Source organism: Carassius auratus, chromosome 50, assembly GCF_003368295.1.
Source record: "Carassius auratus strain Wakin chromosome 50, ASM336829v1, whole genome shotgun sequence".
Classification (NCBI taxonomy): Eukaryota; Metazoa; Chordata; class Actinopteri; order Cypriniformes; family Cyprinidae; genus Carassius; species Carassius auratus.
The window spans coordinates 1,226,729-1,254,663 of NC_039292.1; the positions used below are offsets into that span (position 1 = coordinate 1,226,729).

At 38.3% G+C, this 27,935-nt stretch overlaps 3 protein-coding genes across 6 annotated transcripts; 2 read left to right on the top strand and 1 right to left on the bottom strand.

Annotated features, from left to right (window-relative positions):
- Nucleotides 1-621: 621 nt before the first annotated feature.
- On the top strand, nt 622-7,748 carry LOC113066578 (methionine aminopeptidase 2-like). Of its 2 annotated transcripts, none has more exons than XM_026238479.1 (11): nt 622-807; nt 946-1,050; nt 1,130-1,189; nt 2,279-2,381; nt 2,456-2,617; nt 3,724-3,905; nt 3,990-4,084; nt 4,732-4,828; nt 4,914-5,017; nt 5,671-5,786; nt 6,917-7,748. In XM_026238479.1, the coding sequence occupies exons 1-11, from the start codon at nt 651-653 to the stop codon at nt 7,167-7,169; spliced, it is 1,434 nt and encodes a 477-aa protein (XP_026094264.1). In that variant the 5' UTR covers nt 622-650; the 3' UTR covers nt 7,170-7,748. The 2 variants fall into 2 exon arrangements, with proteins under 2 accessions (XP_026094264.1, XP_026094265.1); XM_026238480.1 differs by having other exon boundaries at nt 949-1,050.
- Nucleotides 7,749-9,126: 1,378 nt separating this feature from the next.
- On the bottom strand, nt 9,127-11,720 carry LOC113066421 (parathyroid hormone-related protein-like). Of its 2 annotated transcripts, XM_026238319.1 has the most exons (3): nt 11,023-11,720; nt 9,965-10,065; nt 9,127-9,753 (listed from the first exon to the last, which is right to left on the bottom strand). In XM_026238319.1, exons 1-3 carry the CDS (start codon nt 11,068-11,070, stop codon nt 9,387-9,389), a joined length of 516 nt encoding a protein of 171 aa, XP_026094104.1. In that variant the 5' UTR covers nt 11,071-11,720; the 3' UTR covers nt 9,127-9,386. The 2 variants fall into 2 exon arrangements, with proteins under 2 accessions (XP_026094104.1, XP_026094103.1); XM_026238318.1 differs by lacking the exon at nt 11,023-11,720 and having other exon boundaries at nt 9,965-10,132.
- A 10,433-nt stretch (nt 11,721-22,153) lies between these two features.
- On the top strand, nt 22,154-27,932 carry LOC113066579 (lamina-associated polypeptide 2, isoforms beta/gamma-like). 2 transcript variants are annotated; one of them, XM_026238481.1, is made up of 7 exons: nt 22,154-22,437; nt 22,545-22,791; nt 23,019-23,136; nt 23,229-23,405; nt 25,313-25,416; nt 25,533-25,639; nt 25,794-27,932. In XM_026238481.1, the coding sequence occupies exons 2-7, from the start codon at nt 22,552-22,554 to the stop codon at nt 26,143-26,145; spliced, it is 1,098 nt and encodes a 365-aa protein (XP_026094266.1). In that variant the 5' UTR covers nt 22,154-22,437; nt 22,545-22,551; the 3' UTR covers nt 26,146-27,932. The 2 variants fall into 2 exon arrangements, with proteins under 2 accessions (XP_026094266.1, XP_026094267.1); XM_026238482.1 differs by having other exon boundaries at nt 22,155-22,437; nt 25,536-25,639.
- The last annotated feature ends 3 nt before the right edge of the window (nt 27,933-27,935 follow it).

The window sequence follows — 27,935 nt, forward strand, 5'->3', positions numbered from 1 at the left end:
ATTTATTGTGACATATTTATGGTCTGGTCTTTTAAAAAAAATTATGATAAACATATTTGCTTTTTTTGAATTTATGTGTGCATTTATCTAATAATAAAAAAAAAAGTTTTTCAAACTTTATTAAAACTATTAAATAAATGCACAGATAAATGCAAAAAAAACAAATATGTTTATCATTATTTTTAAAAGATCAGACCATAAATATGTCACAATAAATAAATATATCATAATGTATTTATTATTATATATATCGGATATATATACTACAAATACCACAGTTAAACTATGGTTAGTGTAACATTTTAAGGTTACCATGAAAAAAAAGGATGAGTATAGAGATGCAGTTTTCGTGCTTTACTAAGATTAGTTTCCATGTTTGCCTAGATCAAATTTGAATAAAGAAAAGAGTAGTTTAGAGACAGATAGCAATAAGGAACATACATTAATTAAGTTATATGTTCCTATATTCTCTTTCGAGTAGTCAAAGAATCCAAAGAAACTATGATTGTTTGTTTGTTTTTTCTGCGGGATCAGAATGGGTTCAGTAGATTGGACCTTTTTTCGAGTAAAAAGGTCCATCCAGCTGAGCGCATGAGAATCCCGCCGCACATGACTCTCGCTTCACCCACAATCCCTCGCGCGGTCACATCATGGAAGACGAGCAGACGCAAGAGGCGCAGTCCGCAGCTGCACAAAAGCAGATTTTGTCAAACGGAGACTCTCACCTTCCCAAAATTGACACGGATCCCGTTGACGAGACCGGGAAGAAGAAGAAAAAGAAGAAGAAGAAGGGAAAAGCGGGAGCCGGTAGGTAATAAAAACGGACGAAAGTGTGGTGTGGCCCAGTTGGTGAACTCATTGCAGTTGTGTAATGTTGTTATAAGAGGCTCCACGTGGGTTTTATGTCTGTTTATTTTCTAATACTTTACATCACATTACCATCTATAGGAAACCATGAAGGCGAAGGAGACTCGGACATCAGCAAAGTGACAGTTAAACTGGAGCAAAACACTTTAGAAGAGCAAGAGAAAGATGATGAGCCAGAAGAAGGTAATTAATTGCTAAAGGTCCCACTGCAAGTCCATTTGTATTTAAGTTGATTGTTATATTGTGAAATTATTTTTGGCAGATGGTGAAGAAGGAGATTCAGCTGGAAAGAAGAAGAAAAAGAAGAAGAAAAAGAAAGGATGTAAGCGATTTGCAGCCATTTAACCTCTTCAGTGCCAACAGGCCCACCGGCGGGTCTTTTTTTGTTGCTGTCTTTTTTTCTCTCTGTCACATATCTTAGTAATACTCATAACTTACATATCATTTGAAAACTTAAAACCTCAAAATGTATCCTGAGCATATCATTTTAAAATTGGAAATTGCATTACCATGGATCTGTACATTAATATTAGTGGGTTTAGTCAGAAGTCATGTTACAAAAAGTATTACGGTCTTTTTGAATCAAACGTTTTTATAATCTTGACAAAATGCATTTCGTTGGTAAGGTCTGAGTCTCAAGATTCCATATTTGGTGGAATATTCCATTTATTTTGTTATAGAAGTAATATTGACAGAGATATTTCGAAACTTATGATAGAAGATTGTTTAAAAAAAATTGAATGGAGTTTTGATGGCACCCGGTGGCTGTTTGTGGTATAACTCCACTAAATAAAATCTCTCAGGAACCTCAATATTTTTTTTTTATCAACGTCAAATATGGAACATAACATATGTAGACATAAAGCTTTCATTTTATAGCAATTTGGATTTTAAAAATATTTGTTTAAAATGTATTTTATATAAAAGAAAATAAAAATGTAGTGCATTTTTTCTTAACAGTACATTTAAAATTATCTAAAAGATTAGTTCCTGATAATTTACTCACCGCCCCGCACATGTCAGCCAAGATTCTTGTGTCTTTCTGTCTTCAGTCGCGAAGAAATAAAGGTTTTTGAAGAAAACATTCCAGGATTTTTCTCCAAATAATGGACTTCAATTGGGATCAATGGGCTGAAGTTTCTGAATTCAGCTTCAAAGAGCTCTACACGATCCCGGCCGAGGAATAAGGGTCTTATCTAGGGAAACGATCGGTCATTAAAAAAAAGAAAATGTTTATTCTTTTAACCACAAATGCACTTCTAGCACTAGGTCTTGACTCATTACAAAAACAATCTCATTTTCTAAATCGTCCTATATAATTTTTTGTAAAGGATGTGGTTATTTTTCTGTTGATTCCATCAGATGGCTTGAATATAACTTAGGCTGTTCGTATTCCTTCGTTCTCTTTCAGCCAAAGTTCAAACAGATCCTCCGTCTATCCCCATCTGTGAGCTTTACGCCAATGGAGTTTATGCCAAGGGTCAGGAATGTGAATATCCACCGACTCAAGACGGGTACAGACAACAGCTGCTTATTACACACTCTCAAACCATCTACAACACCTAAAACACTGTTTTATCTCACACAGACGTACTGCTGCATGGCAGATGACCAACGAGGAGAAGAAGTTTTTGGATCAGGCTAATGAGGATATGTGGAATGACTTCAGACAGGCAGCCGAGGCCCACCGGCAGGTCAGGAAATACGTGATGAGCTGGATCAAACCGGGCCTGACCATGACCGAGATCTGGTGAGCCAAACCATTCATGCACTTCACTCACACATCTGAGATCTTGGCTTTCATTGGGAAACCTTGGGTGGGGCTACAGTGGTTTTTCATTAGGCATGGACTAGGGCTGCACGAAATTGGGAAAAAATGACATTGCAATATTTTATTTTTCTACGATATATTTTGCGATATGAAATCTAATCACATTTTTTCTTACAAACAAAAATGGGGTGAGCACACTTACATTCTCATTATAAATTATTTAAACATCGACACCACCGTGTCAATTGATTAATATGCGCGAGGGAGAGAGAGCAAGACAGCGCTTGTGCTCCCTCCCTCTCTATCTTTCTCCCGCATGCGCTCTATCCCTCTCTTCTCCCCCTCTCGCGCTCCCCCCCCCACTCTCTCCCTCTCTCTCTCTCTCTCTCTCACGCGCTCTCCCTCTCTCTCTCTCTCTCTCTCTCCCTCTCTCTCGCGCGCTCTCCCTCTCTCTCTCTCTCTCTCTCTCCCTCTCTCTCGCGCGCTCTCCCTCTCTCTCGCGCGCTCTCTCTCTCTCTCTCGCACGCGCGCTCTCCCTCTCTCTCTCTCCCTCTCTCTCGCGCGCTCTCTCTCTCTCGCACGCGCGCTCTCGCTCTCGTACATCGCGATATCGATGCTTAAACGACACATCTTTCAGCCCTTATTGACCTTATTGCATATGCATTTGTAGAAGTGCAGTATTTTTAGGAGGGGAGTATTTAAATGAATCATGAAAGGTGATTTGCCGAAGTCTGTTTACTTGTACTTTCATTATTATTTTAACACAATTTACTTGCTCATTTGCACTGATCTGTTTTGATTGCATTAGTCGTTATTTGAAATAAACCGTCTGCATGTGTCTTTAATTTGCTCCTCGTCAGCAGATCGACCGCTGAGCTTTCCTCTCCCATTGATGCTTCAATGGGATTGTGTTCTCTCTATAATTTGTCCGGTTTTGTAGATCTGGCCTATAGTGTTTATTACAGTTTTAGCACAAAAGACAGCCTTCAGATGAGTTGCAAAATATCTAAATTGCAGTTTTTATAGATTGACACAAATTGGGATCCGTGTGCAACGAGTTTAATCCACTTTTTAATCCCTGCCAGTGAGAGACTAGAGGATTGCTCCAGGAAGTTGATCAAAGAAAATGGTCTGAACGCTGGTTTGGCTTTTCCGACCGGCTGCTCGCTGAACCACTGCGCGGCTCACTACACCCCTAATGCCGGAGACGCCACCGTTCTCCAGTACGATGACGTCTGCAAGATCGACTTCGGCACGCACATCAACGGTGCGTCTCTGAGCATTTCTGATATCGATGCACTTAAGTGATTTTATGCTGATCTTGCCACGTATGATTATTTTGGCGTTCTAGGTCGAATCATCGACTGTGCCTTCACTGTGACCTTTAACCCGAAGTACGACAAGCTGCTGGAAGCTGTTAAAGATGCTACAAACACTGGAATTAAGGTAGAGTCTTAGTTCAAGTTTATGGCATTGATGTTTGTTTTCAACACATGCAGGTGACATTTCATCCCTAAAAATGACATCCACCCTCCACAATAAAACTGACTAATCATTTTCCACGTTCTCAGTAGTAATACTGCAAGTATGTTGCTGTAAAAATAACTAATTCATTTTTTCAGGATTCATTGATTTGAAAACCACAAAATTTATTTGAAATATAAATATTTTGTAGCATCACAATTGTCTATACTGTCACATTTGATCAATTCAAAGGGTTAATATTATGATTTTCTTTTTAAAAGATCATGTTTAAAAAAAAATGTTGACATGCTTTAATTTTCAAATACTGTACATTATTGTATGTCTCTCTCAAACCTCGTTTTCTACAAAGCCCCTCCTTCTGACAAGCACAGTCTGCTCTGATTGGCCAACTGGTCTAGTGCATTGTGATTGGCCGAACACCACAAGCTCTAGTCAGATAACGCCCCTTTGCTTTAATAAATCGCATGCGATATTTAATGCGCATATTGTCATGTAAAAGTCTTGATAGCATTATAAGCACTTTAAACAGTGTAAGTTAAATGCATAGATAATTAGCAACTTGTTGTTTTTCTCCGTGCATGGTAAAGCTCATCGTTCTTGTATTTCAGTGCGCAGGTATTGATGTTCGTTTGTGTGACATTGGAGAATCGATTCAAGAGGTGATGGAGTCCTACGAAGTGGAACTGGATGGAAAAACATATCAAGGTAAATAATAACTGTTTTAACATCAAACGCCTTACAATAATAACACAAGATATGATTTTGCCAGTGATATAACTTGTCTTTCCAGTGAAACCGATACGAAACCTCAATGGTCACTCTATCGGACAGTACAGAATACACGCAGGCAAGACGGTACCCATAGTGAAAGGAGGTGAAGCCACTAGGATGGAGGTACGTCGGGTTTGTTTCCCAGATGCTCGGTTTTAATTTGGTGACTCACACAATAAATATTCATGACCAGGAAAATTTAGGGATGCATTTATGTCTCGGGAGACTTAAATCTTAGGAAAAGGGACAGAGAAACTTGAGAAAGTGTCGGTCTGAGGGTTTAGGGCTGAGTTTGGCTTAAAGAGAAGTACACTAGTGTCTGAAGCTGCATGAAAAAATGCTGGAAAAAAACTAATATTTTTACAATTCAAAACCACTCGTTTCTATGTGAATATATTTTAAAATGTAATTTATTTGTGTGATGCACTGCTGAATTTTCAGCATCACTCCTCCAGTGTTCAGTGTCACGTGATCTTCAGAAATCCTGCTGATTTGCCACTTTTCTGATTTCTGATTATCATCAATGTTGAAAACAGTTGTGAAACCATGCATTTTTTGTTTCAGGATTTTTTAATATACAGAAAGTTCAAAAGAACAGCATTTATTTGTAACATTATTAATGTCCTTACTGACACTGTAATGCATCCTTGCTAAATAAGTGTTCAAATCATCCAAAATAAAGTCTTTCGTCACTTTGTCAAGTCAGCATTTTACAGTAAAATGTTGTGTTGTGTTGTTTTACGGTTTTTGTCATGCCTAGTTTCCTCTTTTTACAGGAAGGAGAGGTTTATGCTATCGAGACGTTCGGCAGCACTGGGAAAGGCATGGTGCACGATGACATGGAGTGTTCCCATTACATGAAAAACTTTGAAGTCGGTCATGTGCCAATACGGTGAGATGCACACCAGTCTTACTCCTAACTAGGGCCGCACGATATTGGGAGAAAATGACATTGCAATATTTTTCTGCAATATATATATATATATATATATTGCGGTATGAAATCTAATCTAATTTTTTCTTACAAAAACTCTCTTGCGTGCGCACTCGTGCTCTCTATCTCTCTCGCTCTATCTCTCCCTCGCGAGCTCTCTCTCTCTCTCGCTCTATCTCTCTCGCTCTATCTCTCTCGCTCTCTCTCTCTCGCTCTCTCTCTTGCGCTCTCGCTCTATCTCCCTCGCGCGCTCTCTCTCGCGAGGTCTCTCTCGCTTTCTCTCTTGCGCTCTCGCTCTATCTCTCTCTCGCTCTATCTCTCTCTCTCACTCTATCTCTCTATCTTGCGCTCTCGCTCTATCTCTCCCTCGCACGGTCTCTCTCGCTCTCTCTTGCGCTCTCGCTTTATCTCTCTCTCGCGCTCTTGCTTTATCTCTCTCGCTCTATCTCTCTCTCGCTTTATCTCTCTCTCGCGCCCTCTCGCTCTATCTCTCTCTCGCGAGGTCTCTCTCGCTTTATCTCTCTCTCGCTCTATCTCTCTCGCGCTCTCGCTCTATCTCTCTCTCTTGCGCTCTCGCTCCATCTCTCCCTCGCGCGGTCTCTCTCGCTCTCTCTCTTGCACTCTTGCTTTATCTCTCTCTCGCTCTCTCTCTCTCTTGCGCGCTTGCTCTATCTCTCTCTCGCGCTCTCGCTTTATCTCTCTCTCGCTCTCTCTCTCTCTCGCGCGCTTGCTCTATCTCTCTCTCGCGCTCTCACTTTATCTCTCTCTCGCGCTCTCGCTCTATCTCTCTCTTGCACTCTTGCTTTATCTCTCTCTTGCTCTCTCTCTCTCTCGCGCTCGCTCTATCTCTCTCGCGCGCTCTCGCTCTATCTCTCTCTCTCGCGCTCGCTCTATCTCTCTCTCTCGCGCTCGCTCTATCTCTCTCTCTCGCGCTCGCTCTATCTCTCTCTTGCGCTCTCTCTCGCAAGCTCTCTCTCTCGCGCGCGTGCGTCAATCAGCCAATCAGAAGATGTTTGACTCTGTGACACCTAAAACGGATCGCTAGATAGGCAGCTCACGAGATGTTGATGATTAATCCTCTTTCCCAGACTCCCCAGAGCCAAGCATTTGTTGAACGTGGTCAACGAGAACTTCGGGACTCTCGCCTTCTGCCGCCGCTGGTTGGATCGGCTCGGAGAGAGCAAGTATTTAATGGCACTGAAGAACCTCTGCGACCTGGGCATCATCGACCCCTACCCGCCTCTGTGCGACACCAAAGGCTGCTACACGGCCCAGTTTGAGCACACCATCCTGCTGAGACCCACCTGCAAGGAGGTGGTCAGCCGAGGAGACGATTACTAGGCCTCCACCAAACCCAGTTTTTACAAATCTCTCCTGTGCTCTCGTAACACACGAGTATTTTGATGAGCTGTGCCTTCTCATTTGTAACATGCTAGTATTTGTTTGTATAAAGGATGAATGGAGGTAAAGTTGTATAACTCTGTGTATAACCACAGATGTGTACTCGACCACCCACCTGTAATGTGCTCTAGAACCATCTTTCTCAATCCAGTGCACTTTTCTTTATTGATATGAGCAACCCAGAGAAATGTGAATTAAAAAGCACATTTTCACATCTGCTGCATGCACACAAAGCTTTATTAAACCCTGAGAGAAATTAGTAAATGCTTCAGTTTCGGTTTGTAACTTTTGATTCAGTTGAAGAATACAAGTATTGATAACATACTCCTTCAAACACATGCTTTCCTCCAAGAACGGGGCGCTCGTAACTAAAGTGGTGATGTTGATCTATGTAAGCCATCTGTATTTTGGCTCTGCTCGATTTCAAGTAAAGCCTATTTGAAATCAATCACCCTTCTCAGAATAAAACACGTGTGTGGTTTTATTTTGAAGTGCAAATAAAATTTCTAAGAAACGATGCGATCTGCAAGTTGTTTTTTGTTCTTTGTCTCAAAGTTTCATCATTTTAAAAGTCTTATTTGTTTACTTCATTAATTAAAGTTGTAGCATTTAACTGTTAATGACCACAATTTTATATTTTGTCGATGATGTAAAATATTTAACCTACGACAAAATGTGATTGTGACATAACAGGTCATTATCAATCGTTCATGCACAAGCAACTTTCTAAAATAGAGATGTGAAAAGACTAAACTACGAAAGATGGATTACACTTTATTAAATTAAATAAACAAGTTAAATAATTATCATTCCTGTAAAATAAGCTTGCTTTTATTTATTTTTTTAAGTTACTGAAAATAGCAGAACAATAGATAAAGTAAAATAGTTTAAAAAAATATATATCTGATTATTTTACTAGGTATATTAGGCAAAATTGACAAATTTATAATAGAAGCTAAAAAAAAATTATAAAACATTTATACATGAACATACACATATGTAAGTTTAAAAAGCTTAGGAAAAAAATATGCAAATGTTTTCCTTACATAATTTGCAAATCTTATTTAATTATATTATATAGTGAGGTAAAAGTGATGCTTTGTTGACAAACGATAATACTAAAAACAAATCATGCATGAGAATACATTTTAAATATATTTTTAATAGCTTTATTATGTATAATTCATCAATTATAATTTTTTAACATAGCAGAACATTAGCGAAAATAAAAGAAAAGCAGGATATTACATTTAAAAAAATACCCAAAATCTGAATGCAGATCAGCAGAACTATCTAAAGTGCATTTGAAAATCTCATCAAAATCAGCAGCACTGAAATACATTCAGGGAATAAATATTCCAATCAAATAAATTAAATATTAGGTGAAATGTCTGACTGAATGAATGCATTTAAAACAGGGAACTCTGATTATAACAAATGCAAACTGGTTTGAATATGAAGCGCTTTCTACTAGGGATGCACGATATTGGATTTTGGCCGATATTCGATATGCCGATATTTTCAAAATAATTTTGGCCGATGTCGATACCGATATCGATATATATACAAATATATACTGATATATTTAAACTTTAATTTTACTGAAGAGAAATCCATGTATCTCTTCTGTACTGATTCTACCATAAATTTATTATTTTACAAATGTAGACAGACATTCACATCTGAAAAACAGGTCAATTATTTCACTTGGAGAATATCGGTTTGGCTCATCGGCAGAAATATTCATATCGGCCGATACCGATAATGGTCATTTTAAGCTTTTATCGGCCGATACCGATGTTGTGCCGATATTATCGTGCATCCCTACTTTCTACTTATCAGATGAAGCGGTTAGATATAGAATTGATTAAAAAAATACATTTCATGATTTAGTCACTTTTTTTTTTTTTGCAGAGTCCTCCTCATATCCCACGCCGAGCTGAAATAGTCTACTTTTTAAAGGTGTGTTCACCGACAACAGTTTAATCACTGGAGGTCAACTATTACTTAATCAGAGAGCGAATCATGTGACCACATTCTGTCACTGTTCATTTGCATAAAGCCTGCTGTGTTTTTTCAGATTGAGTCAGTTCTGTTGCTCCGAATCACAGTCAGTGTGAACGCCCTTCATTCTCATCCAGGCTCTTCTACAGGCCTCTAATCAGTATTAGGATACGGGAGCCACACGCCCCTGTCTCTCCTCCTATCCAGGTCTCTCCATCTTCCCAAACTCATCTTCCTCTTCCTCTTCTGCTCCTCATATCTCAGGGTCTTGCTGGTCTCTTGTGGGAGGTTGTCTCTCGTCCCTACAGTCTCCATGTGAAAGCTCAAGGGGAAGTGTTTGGTGCTGCTGATGGGTTTTGGGCGGTGTGCGGTGGACCACAGCGGGGTCTGGACGCTTCCCTCCCATGCATGAGCTGTGTGCACCTGCTCAAGCAGCTCCTGGATCCACATACGTCTCTTCCGGTCATGCAGGGATCGACTCCTGTCATGCATCATCTGTGCGTGACCGACCGAACGTCGTCTGGGACGAAGAGAGAGAATACAGATACTGATTTTAACCTGAAGAGGTGTTGGCATTTGATAAAGCAGGATGCTTTAATATGATGACTTCATGCATTTACTTTGCATGGGCTTCCTAAAGGATATAGCATCCTGCTTCTTCTATTACCAGCAGATGGCAGTCTCTCAACACAGCTCTGATCTCTTGAGACCTGTCAGAAATCAGGACTTACTGTCTGTTGCTGAGAACATTAGTGGGTCTGGGTTGGACTGGGATTGGGATGGTCAACAGGAACACAGCAAACCCCCAGTGCCTCAACATACTGCTGGACAACTGAACACAGGAGAAATTCACCAGGGTTATCAAATAGTGTCTACTGTACATACTGTATGCGTGTGTGTGTGTGTTAATGTTTTACTACACATATTAGTCAAATAAACAGGGAACAAATATATATATATATATATAATGTAAAATACAATATTTAAAAATATTTGTCTTTAATTTAAACTACATAAGTATATACATATATAATTTATTTATACAATATTTGCCTTAAATTTAAATATAATATATTACATATACTACAGATAAAAATGAAAGAGATTAAAAATAATAATAATAATAATAATAATAAAGAAAAAAAGTTTTGAAACAAATTATTAAAATGAGAATATTTGATCCACATCTTTTGTAAATCTGAAGGATCTTTAAAATTTTAATATAAATGTGATATTCTGCATACACGTTGGCTAAATATATATAGATATATGTAGAAAATATTATGTATGGATAGAAAATATTTTGACATTTAACTAGGTATATAGGTAAAAAAAATATACATTATAATATTTATAAATAGCTAAATATATTTAAGAAGTTTAGAAAAAAATATTATGATATTTATCTTACATAATGTATGAATTTAAATAACATAATTCTTAAATATTAATTGTAAATATTTGAAATATTAAATAGTTAAATAATATATGATAATATATTTAAATAATTAATATATGATCATATATTTTAATAATATATGATAATATATTTTAATAATTAATATATTACATATTTAAATAATTTTATATATGTAAAGTATTATTTTAATAATACCTTTTTGAATACCCTTTTCACCTTCTGCATGCATTTTAATAAAATACATTTAATAAAATATATTTCCATTAAATGGAAACAGTAGTTGAATGACATAATTAGATATCAATAACCACAAAATGTGTAATGCATTTAACTGCTGTTGGAAAGCTTTGACATTGATAGTTTACTCACATGTAAAGCCACTGCTGAGTCGATCAGATCAGTGCATGTTACTGCCATGAAGAAGAGCCATTAAACCAAGAACATCAGCTGAAGCATGTTAATATGTCCAAACTCCACTGGTCCAGAAGACAAACTCTTCCTATGTCTCCTTCTGGAGGGTGTGAAGGAATGAAGACAGAGAGAGAGAGCGATGGGCGTTAGATTTATTGCACCAGTGGGTCGTGTAAGTCCCCTTTGCTGTTCACTGCAAACTGGTATAGACAGCAGGCGTTACAGAAGAGAAAATTAGTGTGCACTGCATGCTTGTCTCTGAGTGTGTGTGTGTGTGTGTGTGTCTGCTGCCCATGAGTGCCAAAGTGTATACTAGACTGACAAACCACACACACACTCCAAGAAATGCACAGGCAGACACCTTCATTGGAAAGAGGGTGGTATGTAGGTCTCTCTCTCTCTCTAAACACTCATGAAGAGCTCAGGTTTGGCCGGGAGGGGGAGTGTATGAGGAATAATCGCCCACTGATCTCTGACTTGAACCTTTGATTCATTTTTCTGTCTTTACTGTGTTTACTACAACTATTAGGAGCTGGTCCACACACTGGGCTCTTTTAATGGATGAAGTAAATGCTGGAAAATACTTCTTTTTGGCTTAATTATTTCCTGAAAGCCATTCAAATGACAAATGATTCTTCTTCCAACCAATTCCTCATTCAAATGATTCTTCTTACAACCATTTTTTTCTTAAAAAGTGATTATTTTTCCAAACAATTCAAAATTTATTTTCAATAAATCTTCTTTAAAATGATTCTTCTACCAACCAACTCATCGTTCAAACGATTCTTCTATTAAAAAAATTCTCTCCCCACATTTATTTTTCTTTAAAATGTTTTTTTTCTACCAACCAGTTCTTCAATAAAACAATTCTTCTACCAACCAATTCCTAATTCAAATGATTCTTCTTCCAACCAATTCTTAATTTAAATGATTCTTCTTCCAACCAATTCTACATTCAAACGATTCTTCTTCCAACCAATTCTTAATTTAAATGATTCTTCTTCCAACCAATTCTTAATTCAAACGATTCTTTTTCCAACCAATTCCTCATTCAAATGATTCTTCTGCCAACCAATTCTTAATTTAAATGATTCTTTTTCCAACCAATTCCTCATTCAAATGATTCTTCTTCCAACCAAATCTTCATTAAAAACGATTCTTCTACCAACCAATTCCTCATTCAAATGATTCTTCTTCCAACCATTTTTTCATTTAAACGATTCTTCTACAACCAATTCTTCATTCAAACGATTCTTCTACAACCAATTCTTCATTCAAACGATTCTTCTACAACCAATTCTTCATTCAAACGATTCTTCTATAACCAATTCTTAATTCAAACGATTCTTTTACCTACCAAATCTTCATTTAAATGATTCTTCTGCCAAAACAATAATTTTTTCCCAATTAATCTTCTTTAAAATTATTCTCCTAACAACTTATCATTTGTTCAAATGATTCTTCTACTAAAAAATCTGCTACATTATGTTGAACAACTAACATTGGTCTTTTGCTTTCTGTGGAAATTCTATGCGAGAGCTCGGAGGAGCATTATAGCCCATGAGACCCTCCCCTCCCAAAACATGGGTGAACCTGCATGGGTGAATAAAGTAAACAGCGTTGGCTGACCACTGTCCCAAGAGATGATGACCATAACCTCAGTGAAATCAAGCCTGTGGGTGGGTCTGCTCACCTCCTGAGCAAACCTAATGGTCAAGGTGGTTTTCAGGGAGCCCACAAAACAGCACCGCTTCATTTATAGGCTACGGAGCAAGAGGTTCACAACATAACTAATGCTCATCAACTACAAATTAGTTCTGTGTGACACTAAAATATTCCATATATTTCCATATTTATGGGGCAGTGCATACATTGGAAAACAAACTGACTAGCACCAGCGTTTAAACGTTTGGGGTCAGTCATTTTGGGTTTTTTTTACTGTTTTTTAAACCTTTGAGCAACGGTGCAAATTTGGGTCTGTTCCACACTTATAACTATTGTATTGCTTTTAAAGGCTTAATAATAATATGTGCAAATTTACTATTTTTTTTTGGTGCTTTTATGGTTTTTGTCCTTTTTGGAGCTTGACAGATATGTTATACACAGTCATGAACGGCAACAAGAACTGTGTAAAGATTCTCCTTCGTGTTCCCCTGAAAAAAATAACAAAATTAGCATTTCTGTCACGTCTAATTTTCTCAATCTGGAGTTTTTTGGTCTGCTTGAATTTTATTCGATTTTGAGTATTTGAGTCTGAACATAACCTCATTCTCATCTGTAAAAAATAACCCTTTTTAATCTCCTAAAAACCACATTGACTGTATGTAGCCAAAAATGGTTCTCGATTCTTTTATCTGAAAAAGTGCAGATAAAATGTTCACTCTTTCTCCTCAGTAGCCTTGCACTACTGAGAAACGTTAGATTTTTTATATTTCTAGTCAGTGACAGCATCGTCTAGCAATGTTCAAAAGGGCTTGGCTCATCCACACTAAAGTCAAAAACCCTGCGCTTTGTGAGAAACATTGTTTAAACAAATTTCCTTTCCACTTCCCGTGTACTCCTCTTTTGTTCTCGTGTGTGTTTTGTCTTATAACACATGACACGATTTCTTCCACTTGACCGAAGGTTTTCAGCAGAACATTCACAGCAGCACTCCAGATTTAACCATGAATCCTGCTACCGAGGAACGTCTCAGATTCTTGCGGTCTTCTCCGTGAAATTGTTAAATGAATAAAACGTGTCATTTAACACCTGGACGGTTCCCCCCATCGACCGCTGGCACTTGACCTTCTCAGCACTTGGACAAACTTTGATATGACACCTGTAGTCAAATGAGTCAATCGTGGGACATTTGAGACACATGCGAGCTCGGGTCCGACCCAGCCACCCAGTATGCCATCAAACTGTGAGATTATTAAGACTGATGTCCCCAGCGAGGCCAATATTTTTTGTTCTACTGCAGAACGTCGGCAATTTATCATCCAAACATCCCACAGGTTTGTGTTGTGTAGGTGCTTTTGGATCTAGTCCGGCGGGTTTGATTCGGTGCCAGAGAAAACATGGCCACCTTGCCAACCGGCCGTTTAGAGCCGAGCAGTGAAAGCCTGTCTGAGGGTTCCAGTAAATCCTTCTGCTAGCAGGTAAGAAGTTTGGAAACCGACGAAGCTGCTCCCAAACCCCCAACACACCTCCCAACGCTGAACTCCACAAGCAGCGCTTCATTTAGGTCGCTATTGTTTGAGGAACAGACTCGCGTGTTCGATCCGAAGGCACCTAGAGGACTTCTTCATGAAAAGAGTATTCATAGAAACTCAGAGGCCACGGAGAGGACACACGTATGTTCTCAATAAAAAACCAGGTGAAACCTGTCAAAGTAAAAACTTGATGTGTTCCTGCGTTTAGAAGGCGTACAAGAGAGCTTTCACTTGCGAAACGCTTTGTATCAGCTCACAGCACACATGTTTATCGCATTATACATTTTAAGTCATTTTATAGCACGTGTAGAAGTCTACACTGACACCATTCTTCATTCTCAACATTTAGTGTATAGGTTTTCTATCAAATTTGTTAAAAAGCTTTTGATGTGTTTAAAATAGTAAATAATTGTTAACTTATTATTATTTTTATTATCCCATAAGGCCATAAATAGATAAATATGCCAAAAATATAATCAAGTTCATTAATTAGATAATTTCTTTGCTGTAAAGTTATACAATTTCCAAAGAACTATACAAAACTATGAGATGAACCAACACTTATATTTGGATGAAATAAAATGTTTGTAATTATAATTACATATTTTAATATTTTGACACACACACACACATATATATATATATTAGGGGTGTAACGATACGCGTATTCGTATTGAACCGTTCGGTACGACGCTTTCGGTTCGGTACGCGGTACGCATTATGTATACCGAACGGTTCGTTGGAGTAATTAATTATATTTGAAAAAAAAAAAAAAAGAGAGAGAAAGAAATATAATGATATGCGTTCAACAAGGTAGCCCAATAACCCAAACAACGTAACAGGCAACGCCCCTGACACTCCCGAAGAAGAAAAAAACACCATCTTATATGTTTATGTTAGGCTACTCAGCAGGCGCTCGCTCACTCAGTACGCGCTGAAGGCTCGTTGCAAAATAGCCAATGCGTTCAACAGACTAGAAATGAGAAGATCCTCCAATAACCAACAGGTCTGGTGTTTGGGTGCACTTTGGATTCCCTTTAAGCTATAATGGTGATGGCAAGAGAGTGGTGGATAAAAAAACAACGGTATGTCGCATCTGCAACATGACAGGGTACACCAGCGGGATTACAAAAAAAAAAAAAAAAAAAACCCAGCGGGAATATCTGGGATATATGCGTCAGTACTATCTGGGAAAAGACGAAAAAAAGGAGAAACATGCACGCAGCAAACTATCCCTGCAGCATTTAGACACTATAGCTTACAGGGAATCCAACCCAAACACCAGACCTGTTGGTTATTTTAGGATCTTATATTTCTGGTCTGTTAAATGCATTAGACATTTTGCAACGAGCCTTCAGCGCGTGCTGAGTGAGCGAGCGCCTTAGGGGCCGTTCACATATCGTGCCTAAAAACGCATGGAAAACGCTAAGCGCGTCTTTCTCCTGAGGCGTCTGTCTTTGCTAAGCAACAATGACGTGCTCTCTCCATGAGACGCGGAAATTTCAGCGAAGGATAAATGGATTTGCAGCTCTAAAAATCGCTTGCAGTAGCTCTGCTACTGAATTTATTTCAAAATTGCAATCCATATACAACTATGATCAGCTGTTCCTTCATCTTGGCTGAGCTCTCAACGTTGTTACGGGAAAGGATGAAGCTGATTGGTTGGTTCTTGTCACATGACCCGCGGTGCGCTTGCGGCATTCTGAAAAGTTGAGATGTTTTTACATTTTGCTGTATCTAAAACGTATCGAACCGAACCGAACCGAACCGTGACATCAGTGTATCGTATCGAACCGAACCGTGAATTTTGTGAACCGTTACACCCCTAATATATATATATATATATATATGTGTGTGTGTGTGTGTGTGTGTGTGTGTGTGTGTATATGTGTTTATTTTTTTTACAGAAATTGTATATATATATATATATATATATATATATATATATATATATATATATATATATATATATATATATATATATATATATATATATATATATATTTAAATATATACGATTAAAAATCAGTTTTTCATACAAAACAAGTCTTAAAATAGCATTTAAACAGTATTTCAGTCATTTAAAATTTTAGATCACAAATTATATATACACAAATGTGTGTGTGTGGATAAACATGTAGATGAAAAAATATAGCTCAACAAATTTGGGCTGTTAGTAATAAAATATATATATATATATATTTGGCCATATGTGATTTATTTTCTTCTCTTAGGCCTGTGCTGTGTATATATTAATACATAATAGACAATAAAGCCAATTTCAGAGATGAAGGTAAAGGCTTTCATGTTGTGGAGCAGGTGCCATCCCATGTGGTCTGTCAACATTTCAGCGGTCAGCAGAGCGCCTACACAAACATGTTTCGATTTTATCTAATCGTCTGGAGGGAAAGCCCTTCCAGTAAACGCTTGGTTTGTTTAGCCCTCCACCATCCAGCCATACATGAAATATACAAATATTTACTGCATAATGGAGGTGATTGGGAGGTGTCCTGCTGAAGACCCACGCGTATCCCAGAACCCCCGGGATGTGCATGAAAAAGTGCTGTGTTCGCACTGGAACAATGGGGACCGGAGGATGAACTGCAGAGGGCTTCATCGGACTTTGGGGGATCGTACATCATGGGTCTCGATGCCTGTTGACCTCAATCCACTGAGCTGAAGATGTGTGGTGGGGGGGGTTTAGGAGAAGGCACACCAAGGCTGTGTGTGCTGCCACACAGTAAGGCCTTTTGCTGGCTGCCATGGCTATGGTGACCGCAGAATTGCCATGTTTACTTAAAAGCTAGTGCATAAGAGAACAGCAGACCACCGGCAGCCGCCACCCGCCGGCACTGGGCAAGAGCTACGGCTCATCTTTGTTGAAAATGGCTCAGGAACCTGCTGCCTGAACAGGGCCAACCTAAATTTAGCAACAAACCCCTTCTCATTCTTAAAAAGCTGTTTAAGTTTCCAGAGCCGGAGGGTTCAGTGAGGGACAGGAACGGTCTGAGAGATGCGTTGTGTCTCGTCGCACACGATCTGTCATTCCTTGTGATTGTGCTTCCTGTGATGTAATACAACATAAAACATGTCAGTGTGAGGTTAAACATGCAGCACGTTTAAAACTCGTCTGGCTCACTGGTGAAACTGAAAAAATAACATAAAACCTCACCTGTTTTGCCTTTATTTTTAGTTCAGGCCTCTTGGTTTTAAACAGCGTGTGAATTATATAATGCATTTCTATTAAATTAAGTAATTTGCGTCGATAATCAACCATAGTTCTCTTTCAGCAACCCAAGTTAAGTCCTTATGTGTAAATACATTCTGCTGAAACATAGGCCTACCGACAAATTATAATAATAAACATGTTGATGCTTTGTGTGAATAAAGTCATAAGATTCCCATTGGAAGCGCTGAAGTAATGCTGCATTTCAGACAACTCTGACTCTTTCCACTCTTTCTACTTGAAAACAACATCTGGAACATCTTGCACATCTGAGTTGCCTTTTCACTGTCTCCAACATCTGAATACGATTGTCGCATTTCTCCCCTAGAAGTTTCTAATTGGTCGTGAAGTAACTGTTACCCTCTGCTGAAATGAATGATTCTGAATATAATACATGAATTAATATATTGACACAAAACAAAAGGACCCCAAAGAACCTTTCAGTGAACAGTTCTTAAAAGAACAATTTAATAATCTAAAGAATCTTTTATCACTGTATACAACCCTGAAAGATTCCATGTATGTAGCTTATTTTTTTAGAGTGTAAAGGGCCTGGAAATGTGCTTTTGTAAAATACAGTTAAACTGAGCGTTTCTAATGTTGAGGATTATTCCTGTAATAATGGAGCATTGAAACACCCAGCCAAACTCAATTCATGTTAACTTCCCTGTGTGGCCCAGACCTGTGCATTGGGACACTCGGTGGATTTCTCTTCAGGTGCTTGGGTAATTGTGCTTGGCACAAACCAACGGTTCTTCATGTCGGACCGTGAAAATAGGATCCTCAAGGTGGAATTCCTTTGCTAACATGGGGAAGTCACAATATGCATGGTCATCTGATCAGACGACCCCCATGGATTGGTTCGGTGGAAAACGTCCAGCCTGCACACAGTAGGTGGACATTGGAGGCAACTTCGCCCCTTGTGCCCACTCAAGGCCTCATAGTTCATATTGCCTTTTGAGTAAAACCCAGGATTGACACGAGCTGACCTCCATCAACACCAGCAAAAATTCACATAATAATTGAACAAATAAATGGAGAACTTGTTTGAAAAGGAGTCTCACGTTCTCTGTAGTGAGAGTTGACATGGAGGTGTGTGTCTTAGTTTGGACTGTCAACAGGGGAACTATACAGTACCAGGTTTTTCCAAGCCAGGACAAATCCATTCAACGCTTGTGAAATCTGCCTCTCAATCTAGCACCACACCAAGGGCCTGATTCTAATTAGACATGAATACAAAACGCTTTAAAACACTGCTTGTTTGTTGTACATTGGTCAAGAGTAACATCCACGTGTCCTTAAATACAAAATTCTGTCATGAAACTCTAGATGGTGCAGACCAACAGATCCTCAACCTGAAACAATGATATCATTGGTGCAGCTGATTGGTATATGTTCTATGTACTTTCTATGCTATATACTTTGCTAGTTCTTGCTGCTGTAGCAGTTCCAGCATGCTTCAGAAACCCTCCACCTCCCCAGCTCCACCTGTATAGATCTATAGATAGATAGTAATTTCATGTACAATGCTATGCAAGCACGTGTATTTAAGATAGCTTAGCTGATTGTACTGCAACTGTCTTATCATGCACGGCTCATGTTTTGCAAATAAACAAACTGATAGTCAGCATTTGTTGAGTCAGTATTGCTGTCGGGCTGGTCGAGATGCTCAAGTAAACAGAGCAATGTTTTGAAAGCACCACAGAGCCACAGTGTTTACACTGTTTTGGGCAAAATCAACTTTCAAATGGCTTACTTATGGTTGTCTCTGCATATTAACATAGAAAACCACCCACTTCACCTTAAGTTAAAGATTAGAACGTTTTCTAGATCTCAAACATTTTGAAAGCACCTTTCAAATAATTTATAGAGAAGGCGTTTTATGTCAGAATATGGTTATAAACCACAAACCATATGAAATTTGTATGCTTTACATATCTGACAGTGGTTCTATGATGGACTGCATGTTGAAAAGTACTCCAGCGTACGGTGTCTCAGTGAGTACTTGGACTGGGGGTGTTTGGATTCATTTTAAGTGTAGCTGCTACCACTTTTTTTTTTGCATTTTACAGCATTCACAGCATTCATGCACTTGAAACCATGCCAATGCAAAAGACAGAATTGCATTCCACTATAATCATATTTTGATCACTGTAACCTTATAACATGTTGACATTAAACAGACATGCACGAATCATAAAATATGACTGCCATCTTGCAGAGGCTGTAACTTAAACATTCACAATGCATAAGCATTCTCATATTCCATCATTAAACAAAAATGTACAGTAAATATAATTCGAAGATTGTTGGATTTGGAAAATGTACATACTTGGACAGTTTATACGTTTGAGCATGTCATCACCCCGCTACAGTTTACACTGCATTCCTTTTTCAAAACCACTTTTATACACCCCGATGTTGATAATTGCCTAGTTTCTCTCAGATCCCTTTCCTGAGGGCACCACTGTTATGCTTTAAAATACACTTTTATGTGGTGCTTGGCCGGAGGACTGTTTTCTGTATAAATGAAATACAATAAAGACAGAAAGGGTGTTTCTTAAGAGCTCAACATTTTCAGAGTTTCCCCTCTCTGCTTTTCACTGGCAGACCTCTCTTGGAAAGCTTTAACTGAAGATTAAGCGTTAAAATCTGTGTGGTTTTGGGCACCGTTGCCATAATTCAGCTATATCCCAGAAACATAAGTGCGGGGCGAAGCACCAGCTCTCGCGACGGAGATCCAGGGTGCCCTAAACCACACCGAGCTGGAATCCTGGAAGACCAGACAGTGGTCAAACCCAACACCTACATCCACACCCGCACGCAAGCTCAGGTTCACTACGCGTGTGGAGGCTGTGAATCTGAGATGAGTGGAACGGAGCCCAGATCAGTCCAAGAGATATTTGGACAAAGAATAAAAAAAAAAGATAGATTGGAAACTCCTGAAGGGGATGCATTATAAAGAAATGTTTGAAAATGTGCTGAATATTAACTCCGCTTGCGACCATCCATGAACTTGCTTCTACATCATGTAGCATTACATCACTCGCTCACCAATGGAAGTGAATGGGTGCCGTCAGAGTAACAGTTCAAAAGCTGATAAAAAAAACATCACAATAATCCACAAGTAATCCACGTCACTCCAGTCCATCAGTTAATGTATTCACAGGCTAAATGCTGCATGTTTGTAAGAAACAAATCCAACATTAAGACATTTTTAACTTCAAACATCACTCAGCTAAAATGTGTGTCCTCTATCCATAATATTGCTTTCTCCCGTGCAAAAGTCGTCTTGTCTGAATAAGGAGAGAAATCTGCACAGATCCAACCCAGTTTACAAGCAAAAACAGCTGTAAACAAATATTTTGGGGATTTTGATGTGAGAGACAACACGAGATGCACATTTTCCCTGCAATGTTTTAAAGTTAAAAACATCTTTATGATGGATTTGTTTTATAAGATATTAACTGATGGACTGGAGTAGTGTGGATTAATTGTGGATTATTGTGATGTTTTTATCAGCTGTTTGGACTCTCATTCTGACGGCACCCATTCACATCCATTGGTGAGCAAGTGATGCAATGCTACATTTCTCCAAATCTGATGAAGAAACAAACTCATTCTAATCTTGGAGGGCTTGTGGGTGAGTAAATGTTCATTTTGGGTGTTCATATATATATATATATTTTATATATTAGTACTGATTGCATGGTTGGAAGGGGACCAAAAATGAGGCCTCAACGATGTCAGGGGTAAAGAAAAGTCATTTTTGACACAAATACTGGTAAAATAATGTGTAGCCTGAATGCAATGTTAATCGCTTTGGAGAAAAGCGCCTGGTAAATGTGCATTTTTGAAAATAAGACCAGGAGTTTGCATTATATATATTTAAAAAATTACAATCCATTTTGATTTCATGATACCTTTAAGGATTTTCTTAACCACATCTAATCTGAAAATCAAAATGTACATTACCACTGATATTATTAGTAGTCTCACATGTGCATGTCATCTGTGTTTGCTTTACACTGCTGTAAACTTTGTATTTCCCCATGTGTTCAATACCACAAGAACAGATTTGTACCGGATTTGCTGCTAAATACAGTTAATTTGACCTCATGCATCTGTCCTACAGTACAGCCCGTGGTCTAATAAGGCTTATGCTGCCATCTTTAGGATGCTATGCTGTACTTGCTTACAAAAAAGATGCATGGATAATCAAGTAACTCTCCAGTCCAGTAAGTGTTCATCTTAAAATATTAAAAATTTTATCAAATGTGATTTATATGCCCATATAGGCTTTGAGGTTCATGATTACAAAAGTCGGCACTGTGTAGAGTAATATAATGATTTTTTTTAAACCATAATGCAACATAATTACCATATTCATGTGTTTCCATGTTACTTATACACCCCTCCCCCACTCTGCATTGTAGTCTTTTATTATGAAATACAATCCCTACCTTTACCCTTTTCAGTTTAACTTATTTCATAATGATGTTTTCCTTATTTATTTATTTTTTTTCACGAGCTTCACAACAACGCAGAGGTTGTTGTAAAGAATACTGCTGTAAATTAAAGCGTGTGTTGCAGCTGTCGGCCTCTTTGTTTTGGGTCGCTCTTCTAAATAGACCAATAGGAGAACGCCTTACTAAACCCGTTCAACCAATGAGCGCTGGGCTTTAATCCACCGTGCTAGTTCCGAGGCGCGCACCGAGCCGTTGATCTATTTCTACATCTATCCGGCTTCGTTAAACCGTTTAATTACGAATTTCAGCAGCGCTGTTTTTATTGAACCACAAGCTTCGATGTACAATCATCCCAAAAAAATATTCTTTGGGTTATAACAGATAGTCGAGTGTGTCGAGGACATTCAAACGGAAGGCGGGAGCCGCTCTGACGGGAGTCTGTCAACACAGTCGCGCGCTTTTATTTTCATTTTTTCCCGCTCAGGTACTAACAAGGACACACCGTTTGGCTTTAATAAGTGAAAATTAAATAAATGAATGTGAGTTTTGTAACTAATAATCCTTGTTTCATACTGTATTCCATAAATACAGATCAAGCATGGCGCAATTCCTCGAGGATCCGGCGCTGCTCACGAAAGAGAAGCTAAAGAGCGAGCTAGCGGCTAATAGCGTGCCTCTGCCCAGCGCCGACAGCAAGAAAGACGTGTATGTGCAGCTTTATCTGAAGAACCTGACGGTGCTCAACAAGAAGAACATCTCTGCTCCAGCTCCAGAAACTTTCTCCAGCGATGAGGAGATGACAGCGCCGCCGGTGTCTAACAGGAGCCGCTCGGGGAAGGTGAGAGAGAAAGACGCTCGTTTTTATTACTCCTTTAATGTCAACAAGTAGCATTTACAGCGATATATATATAAATATATAATTGATAATAGTATTTTTTTAAATAATTTTCTTTGTATTTTACATGTAAACACTGTTACATTCTAAAACTTACATCTAGAAGGTCGAAATGGAGAAAAGTATAAATATTATACGCGTTTTCCTTTCGATACTCGCTGAATCTTCAGAAAGCCACAAGAAAGACTGACAGAGTTCGGGCAGAAGAGAACGACGTCTCTGGTTTGACAGACGAAGAGTTGAAGGTCCAGCTTCTGAAGTATGGAGTCCATTCAGGACCAATTGTTGGTGAGTACAACAGTTTTTGAGTATTGATCGCCCACTTTGAATTCCCTGCATCTGTGAAGGCTTGCATTTCATTGGTTCTGTATGCATCACAGCCTCTACACGTAAGGTGTATGAGAAGAAGCTTCAGGAGCTCCTGGAGCATCCGCCGCTGGAGACCACCCTCCCTGAACCTGAGACCACCCTCCCTGAAGCAGTCACCATCAAAGCAGATGGAAACCACAACGGCAACACACACTCAGCCGAAGAAGAACAGTACAGCGACAAAGAAGGTGCTGAAGCACAACCAATCAACATTTAGTCAAGTTTTTGTATTATTGCATTCATAATGTAAAAATTCATAAATGAAACATTTTAAACATGATATAGACATTATAGTGCCATATAACATTTAAGCTGTTTTAAATGCCAAACCAAATTAGTTTAAAGTGAAAGCGAAACTTGCATTGAGTTCACTTATCATTACACACAAATCCAAGTGTTTACATATTTTTGGCGTAGCCTTGCATTTGCTTACTAAACTAATTTTTATTGTGTAAACAAGGCGACGTTTCTCACTTGTGTCTTTCAATATCCCAACTGCTTCAAACTGTGCTGTGTAACGAATTCTATCTCTTACGTCTGCTCGATTATGACAAAAATCATAATCACGATTATTTTGGTCAATATTGTAATCATGATTATTTAACACGATTATGAGGGGGCCATATGACTTAAACTTTTTGAGTGATTTAAAGAAAGTGATACATATCAAATATGCATTTTCTGTAAATAAGGATGCTATGACATCTATATTGTAGAGACCAGTGACATTTCAAACAAACAATAAGTCCACAAAAATATTGCAGTAATAACTGTCAGTAAATAAAAAAGCAAAGGACAAATGCAATAGACTAAAAAGATACAAATGAAACAAACTGTGCTTTAATGTTTATTTTATGCAAGTCCCAAGCAGTTTACAGCCAACTACATAAATTATTAATCAAATGTAAAATAAACAGCAGACTTCACTGTAAGAATTAAACTTTTTTTTTTTTTTTTTTTTTTTTTTTCTTAAAGCTACCGAAGTCCTTCACTCAAGAGCAGTGTGTGATTATAAATGTGTCTTTTGTTGTTTGATTAATAAACACACAGTAATAGCAGGAGAATGGCCTGCTGTTACTTAAAGAGCCGCACGGATCCAAATGACTGTAACATGTATTTTCATTCTCAACACTTTACGGTCATTTATTACTTGACTGACGAAGGTATACATGAATAACCTTTAAGCATATAATTTTGACACATTTTTCAGTGTATTTTTTAGCGTTTTAGGCACGTACCTTGAGATAAAAGATGACTTTAAATATCCGTGTTCTGTCTCTGAGTGCTTATATCTTCCTGAGGAGCAGTGCAAGTTCTCTTTCACACTTTTAAAAACATGAATAAATATACTTTATAAATAATGTATGCCCCATTATGCAAATGTCATGTTACACGATTTTACTGATTTGCACGGGAAATTGTGCTTTTATGATGGAACCAAAGCGCAGCGCTGCAGAATGGGACGCAATAATCATTTTATCTCGATTATTGTATTTTCATGATCGTTGGAGGCCAAAATCTAAGTCTCTTTTTTTTCTTTTTTTTGATTAATTGCACAACCCTACTATCTCTGGCTTCCTATGTTTTAGTTTTGTGGTGCAGTTTCAATTTAGCAATGCAAGAACTGATGTGTGCATGTATTTATTTTTGCAATTAGCCCATGTTTTGCATGCAAATTTTTAAATGCATGATGCATGGCTTTGGATTATAGGACAGTCATTTTTTTTGGAATAATTCACAAAAATGTCTTTCACATGTTTTATTTCTACTTTTTGATGCAATGATCGATTTTTGCGCCGATATCAAGTCAAGCTTTTTGCATTCACACTTTATAAGTGTATCAGCTCATGCACTTTCAAGTAAACCTGCTTCATCCTTTATTACTTTAGTATTTTTTCTTAGTAGAGTTCCACAAGTGGTGTGTCTTTTTGGAGAGGACTCTGACTGTGATCCGAGTTTTCCAGACAAGCACAGTTTCTTCAAACTTAGAGTTTAGTCTTCCAAAAATTGAATTAGAATAAAAAAAAAAAAAAGATTTGAAGTTGTATATTTATAGTCATGTTAAGCATCTTTCTGCTCTGTCTTTGTTTGGCAGGAGTTGACCCTGTTTCAGAGCCGGTTCCCGTTGTGACTAAACTGGTCCGGAGCCGAGGAAAGACTCCAGTCACCATCAGAACCAGCAGCAGACAGCGAGCTAAAGTAAAGAAAGAATGAACACACTTCGCATCACAATAGATAGCCTCTTCAGGCCCTGATTTATGCTGCACGATCTCATCTGCAGTGCTGCTGTAATAGTTGAGTCGTCTTCTTTCCAGCAGCAGGTGGAGGAGACCGCAGCAGTCAGTGAAGAATCATTTGTGGATGGAGGAGATATTTTGAAGGAAATCTTCCCTAATGAACCTCCCACTCCAACTGGAATAACGTGAGTATGAAGATGTGTGCACGGTCCTCTTTAGTGCAAGCTTGACCTGCATCATATTTGTTGAATGAAATCCTGTATTTGTTTCATCTGGGGTGCAAAATCCAAAAATAAAATTAAGCATTTCAGACATCAAATATTTTCTGTCCCTGAACAGTGCCACATGTCGGAGGTCGATCCACGGTGCTGCTGGTCGTCCGGTGAAGCCGCTGAACCTCTGGTCCGAGGAGCCCCTCCTGAAGCAGAACACGTACACAGTCACCAAATCCTCCGTCACAGATGTTCGCAGCGGAGCGTCGACCGCCCGTCCCAAACCCCGCCGCTGGTTCGCTTTCTGGTTGAAGCTTCTGGTGTTCATCACACTGGCTGCATCTCTGTATTACGCCTTCCAGAGCGTCTCCACTGATCAGATCAATGCCTGTCAGCTCTATGTCCAGGACAATGTCATCACACCCATCGTCCATTACATTAGCTGGGGAAGCCCATCCGAGGGCGACGACGGTAAATGAGCAGCCCGCTCCATCGACCAGCTTCAGCATGCATCTACTGCCAGACTGATTTTCTAGTGCTTTACAGAGCGACGCGTCGGCAGGGTTCGGGGAGGGAGGGATTCTGGTTATTGCAGTTTGACCCGAGCGGTCACATCTGAATAGACTCGTGTTTCAAGTAGTCTTTAAACTCTGTGCATTGTGTGTTTTGATCATGCTTTGTGATTTTACGGTTTTGTAGCATTCGAGACGATGTAGAGAAGTGTAGTGTTCGCTCATAATGAATCATTCGCCGCTCGCTCAGTGGCGTCCCTGTTCACAACGAGAAGTCAAGTGCCAAGATATGGCCAACACGAGAGAGAGGGGGCTGGAAGGAAACGCCTGGAGCTGAATGTTTGGGGAAATGGTTTATTTGATAACAGAAATGTTTTCCTGAGTAATCATGGTGAGATTTTTTTGTTTTTGTTTTTAGTTAGCACTTCTGAATCAGACTTAATTAAGCGTTGCTAATGAGTTTTAGTATAATAGGGTGACTCTCAAAAAAAAATTATGTGGGTCATGTTTCACTATAAAATCCAGGGGGTGGGGGGGGGGGTAATCTCTCTTTCTCTCTCTCTCTCTATATAGAATATAGAAAGTATTTTGCATGTTTTAAGACTTTTTGCATTGTGTTGGTATAATGCAAAAAAAAAAAAATATTATTTCATATAAATGCATTGCAATTAACATAATTCAAAAAAAGTTGTATTACTGCAATGTGGTGGGGGGACTATTGTCATTACTTTAGTGTAAAAAAATGTACACTTGCATTACTGTAATTAGGGAAAATTCTGTTATGCAAAAAAAAAATGCATACAATTTTTTTTTTTCTTACAATTGGCATAAAAATAATTAGATTCAGTCACAGTGTACACAATTTACATTATATAATGTAACATTTTTGAATTGCAGTAATGAGAATTCGGTGGAATGTGTTTAACTGAAAATATTCAAAATAATTAGCAAATGATTCTGTGGTGAAATATGGCTTTGGCATATTCCTGACGGTTTTTGTGAGATTCACCCAGTTGCGTTTGTTTTTATCGGTTTGTAGCAGTGAAATGTTCAAGCTGCTAAACTAGCAGCTCAGATGATGTTTGGTTTTAGTACTAGACAGATTGATTGATATTTATTTTTTTCATCCAGACCTTGAAATAAAATGTGGTCTTTGAATGTCTCGTGTAATAAATGATGGTGGGAGGCAGTCTGTTTTTATTTTTATAGATAATGGCGGCTTGTTAAATGTGTTTGTGATGTTTTCATAATGTGATGTGGCATTAGAGCTGATTTTAAAACCTGTAATGAAAATGGAGTCCACTTGTTATTGACTAATCCGAGTGTCTGTTATTGCTCAAACACTGGTGTTCATGAGACTAAACTGAATTCATTTCTGTGCGGTTAAAAAAAAAAAAACGGTCAGGATATATTTAGTCACTATATCTTCAGAGAAATACAGGGGTTTCTTTTTTATATTTTGCTACTCTGATTAGTTAATTTTTAACTGCTCTATTTTTCTAATGTCTTCTATATGATAAAAAAACTTTTTTTTTTTTAACTCGATGGGTTACTTCAAATGTAGATATACCCTAACCACTAACTAACATCTTAGCTTTGTCCTGTTGTGTCAAAGGCAGTAAATGGTACAAAAGTCCAATTTGCACTTTGTATTTAGGCAGCTAATTGTGGGAAACCGGTTGTACAGAATGAATTATTTATCCTTGATTCAATACAATTCTTGTGTGAAATAAAAGAAGAACATTGAAATCCAAGAG

Coding starts and splice junctions, on each gene's coding strand:
- LOC113066579 (XM_026238481.1), top strand. CDS start 22,552: ATGGCGCAATTCCTCGAGGATCCGGCGCTGCTCACGAAAGAGAAGCTA. Junction 23,406..25,312: donor ACAGTACAGCGACAAAGAAG/GTGCTGAAGCAC, acceptor TTTGTTTGGCAG/GAGTTGACCCTGTTTCAGAG. Junction 25,640..25,793: donor CCCACTCCAACTGGAATAAC/GTGAGTATGAAG, acceptor GTCCCTGAACAG/TGCCACATGTCGGAGGTCGA.
- LOC113066421 (XM_026238318.1), bottom strand. CDS start 10,116: ATGTACAGTAGACACTATTTGATAACCCTGGTGAATTTCTCCTGTGTT. Junction 9,754..9,964: donor AATGTTCTCAGCAACAGACA/GTAAGTCCTGAT, acceptor TCTTCGTCCCAG/ACGACGTTCGGTCGGTCACG.
- LOC113066578 (XM_026238479.1), top strand. CDS start 651: ATGGAAGACGAGCAGACGCAAGAGGCGCAGTCCGCAGCTGCACAAAAG. Junction 2,618..3,723: donor CTGACCATGACCGAGATCTG/GTGAGCCAAACC, acceptor AATCCCTGCCAG/TGAGAGACTAGAGGATTGCT. Junction 3,906..3,989: donor CTTCGGCACGCACATCAACG/GTGCGTCTCTGA, acceptor TTGGCGTTCTAG/GTCGAATCATCGACTGTGCC.